Source organism: Gordionus sp. m RMFG-2023, chromosome 4, assembly GCF_954871325.1.
Source record: "Gordionus sp. m RMFG-2023 chromosome 4, tfGorSpeb1-WG-v2, whole genome shotgun sequence".
NCBI lineage: Eukaryota > Metazoa > Nematomorpha > Gordioida > Chordodea > Parachordodidae > Gordionus > Gordionus sp. m RMFG-2023.
This window is the reverse complement of record NC_088778.1, coordinates 33,211,956-33,222,056: the sequence shown is the minus strand read 5'-3', so window position 1 is coordinate 33,222,056 and position 10,101 is coordinate 33,211,956. Positions and strand designations below refer to the sequence as shown.

The 10,101-nt window shown below is 31.5% G+C and overlaps 1 protein-coding gene across 1 annotated transcript; it reads left to right on the top strand.

Annotated features, from left to right (window-relative positions):
* Positions 1-560: 560 nt before the first annotated feature.
* Positions 561-9,741, top strand: LOC135928016 (uncharacterized). Its single transcript, XM_065464336.1, has 6 exons — positions 561-685; positions 3,713-3,919; positions 4,691-4,907; positions 5,664-5,872; positions 8,172-8,918; positions 9,002-9,741. The coding sequence occupies exons 1-6, from the start codon at positions 619-621 to the stop codon at positions 9,253-9,255; spliced, it is 1,701 nt and encodes a 566-aa protein (XP_065320408.1). The 5' UTR covers positions 561-618; the 3' UTR covers positions 9,256-9,741.
* Positions 9,742-10,101: the final 360 nt, after the last annotated feature.

The following is a 10,101-nucleotide window of genomic DNA, read 5'->3' as shown; positions in this document are numbered from 1 at the left end:
AGAATTTACCAATGCTAAATATCACATATAATTGGACATGTGTGATGCCACCTTACGTCTTGCTGCCAACAATTTTCACAATACTAGAAAAGACACATGTTCAAATAAGTGGCTCTGTCTCTACCCAGATTTTTTCATGACAAGCGGCATGACCTGTAGAATTTTTAAAATATTTAATTTACTTGTATGTTAAATAGAAACCTGAGTTAAGGAATCGCGAGCTATATCGTCCCTGGTTATATTCCAACAGGATATTCTATAGGCCTATATAATGAGCGTAAAATCAAATAGATTTAAAAACATCACTAATCTTTACAATTTCAGAGGCCTCAAAAATGTTATTTTTAAAATTATTTTCAACATTGCCTTATTTTTTTGACTAACATTACAAAATTTCATTTGGTATAAAAAAAATTCATTTGGAAGACTCCAGCCCCTACCCCGCCCCCCTTTTTAATGCCGCTACGATATATATTTTTAATAAGCACGTCATTTCAAGCTATTTTCACAAGGTATAATCAGCTGTTGAAACACACCTTTTTAACTTTTTTATGCTTAACTAAAACCAAAAATTTTAAATATTTTTTAATTTTTTTAAACTCAAATATTAGGCATTGCATGGATATACTACTTCTATTTTCTTCAATTTTGCCTATGATACACATGAAGCCACCCCCTAAAATTGGTATCTTTATTTTATTGAAGAAAATAGTTGTTTTAAGCAAATAATTTTGAATAATAAATCTCTACTAAAATAATATTTCCTGATTTTGAATGTATCATAATTATTTTTCATTCTATGCATTATTAATATTTAAATACCTCATGATTATCTGATCCTAATCACTTAAATATCCACTTTTCTTTTTATTAAAATATAGCATAGAAACTAAAAGTTATTTAAGTACCCCACAATTATCTTTGTCTTTAAAGTGTAATTCATAATAGTTTTTAGCCTATTTTCTCTCTTCTTATATGTTTAATAATCAAAAGATTTAACTAATTTTTTTCAAACCTAAATATTTTTTTTATACAACTTATGAATTGAACATATAATCAAACATACTTCTATTTAGCTTTATACATTAACAATAGTAAACTAGTTGGAGGGTTTAATAATCCTTGTCAGTGGTTCTTGGCTGATTCTGAAATTAGGACTGGTTCAATCCAGTTTTTTGCATTATTTTATGAATAATATTTTACTTAAATTTTAGTTTAAAAAGACAACTATCGATTCATTAATTTCCTTCCTTTCTTTCAATCAAAATCAGCAAAATTTGTAATAACCCTGGTTAACCACATATTGCAACATTTCTGGCACAATATTAATTTGTTACATGGGAACCTACCCAAAATTTATAAAAAATTCAAAAATATTTTTATTACCTTTTTATAATAGTTTTATAAATATATTTTCAAAAACAATTTTAAATATATTTTATTTTGCATAATAAAATTTTTTTAAAAATATTTTCTATTATTATAATATTACCTTAAGTTTTTTTTTATTGTAATACTAAAACATTATTGGAAACACTTCAAAATATTTAGGAAAAACAAAACAAAATATGCCCTTAAAATTAGGGCCATATATTGGACAAGGGAATGGTTTGGAAGGATTGATGAATTATAGCCAATTTTATTGAGAACCTCACTAATGAATTGCTTACTCACCTATGTCCAGCCTTTAGAATTAAAATTCTATTTTAGTTTTTCGAATTTTGGGCCACAATTGCAACTACAAGTATGCAACAAGTGGGTGAAAAAAATTTAAACATTGGGTGGGTCGATGGGCAAGTTTTTTTTTTAAAAGAATGAATGGGTTGACAAGTGAATTTGAAATTTTCTGGCAAAATGAACAGAACAGCCATATATTTATTTAAATAAAAAAATAATGTTTTTTTATTTCATAATTTTTTTTTTCCTTTTAGCTTTCACCTTTTCTGGTGGTAAGCTCCTTCATCTCTCTCAACTTTATTACTCATACTATCTATTTTTATATTTCTGATCAATTTCGTTTGGATCCCCTACTGGAGTATCGTTATTGAGGCCAATCTTGGTCTCACACTATTAATATTAACAGATATCCCACATATTCCTCAAACCAAAGCATCAATATTGACAAATATCCCACATGAGTACACCGGAATATTCTTATCAATTCTTGTGAGCTTGATCCCACTGGAGTATCAATCCTGATGGATCTCCCACCGGAGTATCGTTATCAAGTTATTGTAGCTTGGTACACATTGTGCTTGATTGTCCCCTGAGGTCACCATTATCCTAACGCTGTCAAGAGATAGTTATCATCCTTGAATGACCCACAAGTTCAGCTGGCCATCTTATTTGGGTTATTGGACAAGTATCCTAACACCCGGCTGTCCAAGCCTGTCGGTGACCTGGGTGGCATTTCTCAGCTCAGAAAATCATCTTATCATATGTCTGTACACATATCCATCATCGAAGAAAAACCCGAAAATTTTAAGCTCCTTACCAGGATTGATGAGACCTTCAGTTTACAAGCAAACATTATACACCATTAGTTAAATTAAAAGGATTAGATTTAAATAAATAGAACCAAACACCAACCAATCGAATAATTTTCGAACATTGGGTGGTTGGGTTTTTTATAACAACAGCTGTACAGGTGTTTGAGTAGCAAAAGACCTTCCCCTTCTAATCTGACTGGAGCGCCATCTTTATTAGTCATTGCCCATTTTTTGTTATACCTGCTTTTAAAAGTTTTAAAATTTTGTCTAAAAAAACCTACTACCCTCGTGGCATTTTTTAATATCAATATATTTTTTTTAAAAAAAAGATCTTTTTGAAATTACAAAAATTTTGCATTAATTTTTTTTCTTTCCTCGAGGTTACTTCCAAAATCTTTTATAAAAAAATAATAATAATAACGATAAAAATAATTACTGATATTTTAAAATTTTTAAAATTTTCTATAGACATATTAAATGTTTTTATATTTATATTTAAATATAAAAGAAACCATCTTTTTTGTTCGATGATGCTAAACGAATTTTATTTATTTGATATGTTGGGTGCAGCCCAATGACATATAATAATGTATACCGAAACTGACGATTCCATTCATAATAATGCATTTTGACAACGTCGTTGAATGCGAAATCAGCTGGACCCACCATTTTTTGGTGACCCATAATAGTAATTATTATTCTCTTGCTAAAGAATTACTATTAAATTGATAACTTGCCTCTTTATTATGCTCGATGATCGGGACAATTCCTTAACAAAATTTTGCGTCAGACATAGGGAATAAATTGGTCTATCATTTAAAATTTTGTAATAATGATATATATAACCAAAATGGCGTCCCCAGCTGTTTTTCAGTGATGTACACATTTATTGAACGCATCCTCATAGGTATCATTATATGTTATTGGTGAAACCCTAAAGAATTTCTGGGTCTATGCTAGATTTTCTTAGAATTTGTCATCTGTAATATAACTCTCAAGCTGTGTCGAGTTCCTGGAACATTTTTATACACCTTCCCCCCTTTAATTTCTTAAATAGAAGGGATGCTATTTGAATTAAATGCGCAACCTAAAGCAACATAGAATAAGGTGTACTAATTTAGAGTCCGCTAGTCTAAACAGAAATAAATTGTCAGAACCACATCACGGCTTTTTGTATCTTTAAAAAAACAGTTTTTTATATATAATTTGTTTTTTTTAAATAGCCATTATAGGAGGTGGTATAGGAGGGTTTTCTGCAGCCTATTTCATAAACGAAATATTGCCCGAAGCCACCATCGATGTTTACGAGAAAGATGGTAGAATAGGTGGTAGAATGCGTTCGGTCGAATTGATCGGCGAAAAATACGAAGCGGGAGCCTCCATTATCCACGACAAGAATTTGTATATGAAAAAATTCCGGGAAAAATTTAGTAAAATATAATATATATATATAAAATGTCAGTCCATCCTTCGATATTCGCATTTAACAAACGCGAAAAAACATCATTCGTCGAATATCGTATGATTAGATATTATTCATATTCGAAATTTTTTCGTAATGGAATTTAACGTACGTTCTTTGCGGAATATTTTATTTTTTTTGACTATATCTACGTCCTATAAAATCACTTCTTTGTAAATTTTAAAAATCCAATCATTTCAATTTTTGGAAATATTTTTTTTAAAGAATTCTAATATCGGATACGAATAATTGTAATATCCGTATTCGTAGTAATTGAATACGGAAGTATTCGAACCTTATCTTTGTAATTGTGAGTCGCGAACCTAGAAATAATTTCTTAAGACATGATTTTTGTACCCGAATATTGTACCTTTAGGACACCTCGTATAATTTATCGTATTGTCTAAGATTGTGTCTCATTTTTATTTATTTGAAAATTAATTTACAAATCTCGGAAACTTTCAATAATTTAACCTACAATTTTCATTAAAATTTTACGAAAGTTTGGAAACTTTTCTAAATTTTTGAACGCGACCTAAAAGAGTAATTATTCAAATTGATAATAGGTTTCGATGTTAATGTATGATTATCAACCCGGTCCGGACCTATTTATTTAACCCCGGTTCATAATTATTATTTCGTGAGTTCTGGGCCAGTCCCATTTTTACTAATCGATAATTGTTTTACGGACCCACAAGGAAACTAGGGAATATAATGCAATAATTTCTCTTTTTTTAAGATCTCAAAAAACGGGAAAAACTTTCTTCTAACGGAGTATTCGTTTATGTAGGCCGAAATAGGATCGAATATCCGACCGGGTATTCCTTCAAAGCCCTCCTCAATTTTCCTTTTCTGAACGATTTCGTCAACGCCGTAAGATTCGTCTTCTCTTGCGGCGTATGGGATTTTTTCAAACTTTATTTTAATACCCGGAGACTCTTGAAAAATTTCGTCAGGTTTTTTTGTTTTGTTTCAAATATAATATTTAAATCCAAAGATCAGCTGACGCGTAAATAGGAAAACTCCGTTAGGCCTAATTTTGACCTAACCCTCGAGAGTTAAAATATTCGAGGTGGTGGGGGAGGGGGGTTAGTATTAAATTAAAATACTTAACGATTTTTTTTTAAAATCTATACGAATGATTAATTTTAATGGAGTGTTTTCATATTTTGAGGCATGGCGAATGTTTGCAAAGTATCGTTGGTGATAGGGTGTTGTTAAACCCTCATTCTGAACCGGTTTTTTAAAAAACGGCTAACCGAATATTTTAGCCGGAATAAATATTGCCATTTAGCCTCGAAATTTCGATAAATATATCTATAGACGATTGTTCCTTCTATGAACAAAATTTTCAGGGCTCGCGTGATGTTTTTTTCTGGGGATGAAATATTGAGTCAGCCGTTTTTCAAAAATCGGCTCAAAACAGCACACTAGTTGGTGAGTTAAAATTTCCCTTCATAAGAGAAGAGAAGAAAGAAAGAAAGAAAGAAAGAAAGAAAGAAAGAAAGAAAGAAAGAAAGAAAGAAAGAAAGAAAGAAAGAAAGAAAGAAAGAAATTATTTTTGTAACAACAAATTTTTTTTTTATCGATTATTAAAAGTTTTAAATAAAAAATATGACCAAGATACTTTCCCCGCAATCCCTCCCGCTTAACTTTTTTTTCCCGCAAATCTGTAAGGGATTTACCTTTTTTTTCTAAAATAAAAAAAAAAGGATATATGAGTATCAGGCAAATGGAACGAGCTTCGAGACGATCGACGAATTGCTAAAGTCTTTGCCGGGACTGCACCAGCTCACTAAGATATCCTTAGAGGATTATCTGAGGCGCGATTTGGGCCTAGGCTCTAGAATATTAACTAACTTAATCCTTCCGGCTATCAGGGTCAATTATGGCCAGGACTTAGATGTGCCAGCTTTAGTCGGTAATTAATGAAATTCCCGTATTTTATATTCGATGATTGGAGAATCCGCTGTTTTAGAAGGCTGTTAGACGCCATTTTATATTCTGAACTTTGTGTACCTATACTTAGTTTAAAATCGAAATCTTTCCAAATTTAATATTGTTTTTTTAATATTTTTTATATACTATACATATCTGTATATTGGAGCGAGAGCTAGTTCCTTTAAATCTTATTAACAATCTTCATTTCATTGACGCGTTCGTTGAACACAATATAAAATTTATATATATATTTATTTAAATTTATGTAAATTTATTTAAATTATGTATTAAATGTTGAAACCGAGATGTTTATTTACATTTATTTTTTAAAAAAAATTCGAAACTTCGAATACCATGGTGGAAACCATGGAAAACCGATATCCTGTTATTGTTAGATACCGAGATGGTAGAAAATTAAATTTTCAATTTTCCATCCTGATATCCGGAAAATAATTTCCCCGAGGGGAAAAAAATCCTTAATAATGATTCTTAGAAAATAATTCTTGGGATTTGATCTGCTTCAAATTTTAGGATTTTTAATTCCATGGATATGTTTATAAGGAGGATTTTTTTTCTTCTTCTTATTTTATTAATTTTTGTAAATTTTTAAATATTTTTTTTAAAAAACGGGAAAATTTTTTTTCGCGGGGAATTATTCTCCTAGATTTTTCCATCATGGAGCCATCGTGTAGATTTTAAAGGGAAGCGAATATGAAGGCCAAATATTTAATATTTATAAAAGCAATAATCATTCTCAAAATTTAGTTGCTCAATATTTTTTTTTGTTAAAAAATAAATACATCTTGCGGTAAAAAAATAATATGGATATAAAAAAAAAGAAGAATGACTTTATTTTTTTATGTTGTGTGTTAACAGTTCAAGGAATTAAATTTATATTTATTTCTTTATTATTAATTGTCATTTTGAAGGCACACCTAAAAAATGGATAATTTTTTTATCAGTCGTATATACTCAATGACATATAATATACCTAGACTGACGATTCGTTCATTAAAATGCATATTTTTTATGCGTCGTTAAAAGCAAATCAGCTGGAGCCGCCATAACTTTTATAATAATTATTCTCATGTTTAAAAACTACTGTATATTTTCCCAATTTTTTGAAACTAAAACAACAAATATATATTATCCTAATTCTTATGATCCAGATTGATATATGAATAAATTAGGCTCTCGTTTTAAAATTTTTGTAATAATTACGGTAATCAAGATGGCGTCTCCAGCTGATTTGCTTTGATGTACACTTTTAATGAATGAATCGTCAGTCAAGGTATATTATATGTCATTGTATATACTACATAGATATATATATATATAATTGGAATTTTGAAATGAAAAATAAAGATAGTTTAATTTAAAATCGCAGCAGGAAATCATTACTATATGGAGTAAGTATAAGGTGAGGTAAAACGATTGGGCAACATATTGATCAATTTTTTTAAGGGAAATGAACCCGAAAATATATTGATAATCGAAAAGTATTACGGATTAGAAGATGATAGAACTGGAGAGAGGACGTAGCAAACGATAACCTTATGAAAGTGAGGAAAATGATACAAGTCGAGAAAACTTAAAAGGAAATATTACAGCGAAAGTCAGAAACTGCATATAGGTCATGATGGATATCCTAACTAAATAGATAGGGGATGAATGTTATACGCATTAACAGTTCAATGAGCTACTTTAATATTTATTATTATTTATTTTTTTTTGTTATAGAAGTACACAAATAAAGAAAAAAAATGGATAATTTTATATGTCATATATATATATATATAATGGAATAAAGATCGTTTTTAAGTTGCTTTTTTAAATACGAAAATGCTATTTCAGAAATTAAAATCAAAAAGGGAACTAAGACTGGACCCATCTTTTTTTTTTTAAATTAAGGCGGGAGCGCGCCTTTTTTTAAAAAAAACTTAGTAGCGGGAGCGCGCTTTTTAAAAAAAAATAAACTCAGCAGCTCGAGCGGAAGGACAACTCTGAAATATGTGTATTATGAAACGGTCAAATGTCATTTAGTCTACGTGCAGGTCATAACCCCACTTTCATAGTTAACCACGAATTCGCGGCGGAGTATGCAAAATATGCTGTACATTTTGTATACTTCACCACTAATTCGTAGCAAAAATTCAACGTAGGGTAAAACGGCGTCTACAGCAGACCTCAATTTTTCTACCTCGGGGATCTCTAATACTTTTATGAATATTCCTCTTCCTAAATTTATCCCCCAACACATGTTTTTTTTTAAAAAAAAGGTATGATATCTTTAGCAGCCAGTTTGGACGGTTCAGCCCTTTGGAGCGTGCAGGGTGGCAACGAGCTCTTTGTCCGATTTATTTACAATTACCTAAGCTTCAATGAAACTATTTTATATGGCGCATCTCCGAATGGGCATGGTTCTAACCTGTACCATCACCCTGACTTTTTAGTCGACCATGATGGCTGCCACCTCCAGGGTCAACCTCGAAACCGGAAATTTAATCTTTACACCGGCACGAACTTAGTCGGAATGGTCTACAACAACGAAACGGCCACTTACGAATTGTCATTCAATCAAACCGGTTGTCGAAATCATTTAGATCGCGACAATTCTTCCAAGTTATACGATACCGTTATTTTAGCTACACCGTTCCCGTTTATTTTTCCGGACGTTTATCCTTCGCCTACCACCATCGAGGCTGGCGGCGATATTAAATGGTGCCTTAATTTGGACGTTTCTAATTCTGATCATACCTTTGAATGCCTCGACGAGGCTAATCCTCATACCGATATCGAAAATAAAGCGTTGAGAAATAATGATACAGTTTATCGCGGCAATAATCTTCTCCGATATCATACCCTGTGGGTTTATCTCGTGGATCGGAAAACAGCCGATCCAAGTGAGGATATATTCGGTCCCGTTAAAGCCAAAAACTGGCTTTTCCCGCTGATTTCGTCACGACCGTACTCCTACGTAGACGGGATTTTTACTAGTCGCGTTAACGGCACCGGAATCGATAAAAGTTATTATTTCAAACTTATTTTAAAAAATAAATAAATAGAGAATTATAAATTTATTTATTGATTTATTTTATTGATTTTTCAGATGAAAACGCGCCTTTATCAAATATTTCTCGCTTGGAGACTCTTTTTAATTCCATAGGCTTGCAGGCGCCGGTAACCTTTGGCCAGAAAAAAACGCCTAAAAATACTAACAGCGATATATCTGACGATGATTCTCACCACACCTACTACGAGAAAAAAATCAATGATACGGGCCCCGAAATAGGGGCTTTACAAGAGTTGGACGGATACTCGAACGGAACCGGATGTGGGCGTTTGGAAAGTTTTCTCCAATGAACCGCTCTCCCCCAATTTTTGACCCAGGTCCTTTTTAAATCTCTACGCGATAATGTAGGAAATTTATCTGGCGTAACGGCGGGTAATTACAGCGTTAACGTTTCCTACCGAGAAATTAGATGGGACGCCTACCCGGAGTACGCTACCCTGTGGAAACATCGTTCGCAAGATGACACCGAAATCGCGCGAGAGTATAGACGGGATATAAAAGAAGCCGTTCATCCTTTTCCCCCTATCGTTTTGCATTTGAATCGGGAAGGCGGGGGCGTGTATCATTTAAATAGCATAGAGTGGGCCGCTTCCGCCATGGAGATGTCCGCGATATCCGCTAAAAATTGTGCTCTATTAGCTCGAAAGAATCTCGAACAAAAAAGCAATGCATAAAACACATATTTTTTTTTAAATATATTGATTATTATATATTCAAAAAATGGCTCAAGATTTACTTTTAAGCCTTCCATAACGCATTTTTTTTTAAAACAAGATATATTGTCCCTTTATTTTAAAATTTAAATGTATAATATATTTTTAAAATTAAAAACTACAATTTTTTTTATATATAGTCAATATATTTATTATATTTTGTAAATGGTGGATATTTTTAATATTTATTATGCATATTATGATTGCAGCTAGTGTTGTTAAAACGGCTGCTAACTCACTATCTTAGCCAGAAAAATATTCCTACCTCGAGGATTCAATAATATATTTCTAAACCTTTGTTCCTTCTAGCAAAATCTTCAGGCTTGCCTAATATTTTTCTGGATGAAATATTGAGCCATTTAATAACACTAATTGTTGCAAAGTATATTATAATAAATACAATAAATCATTATTTTAAAAATT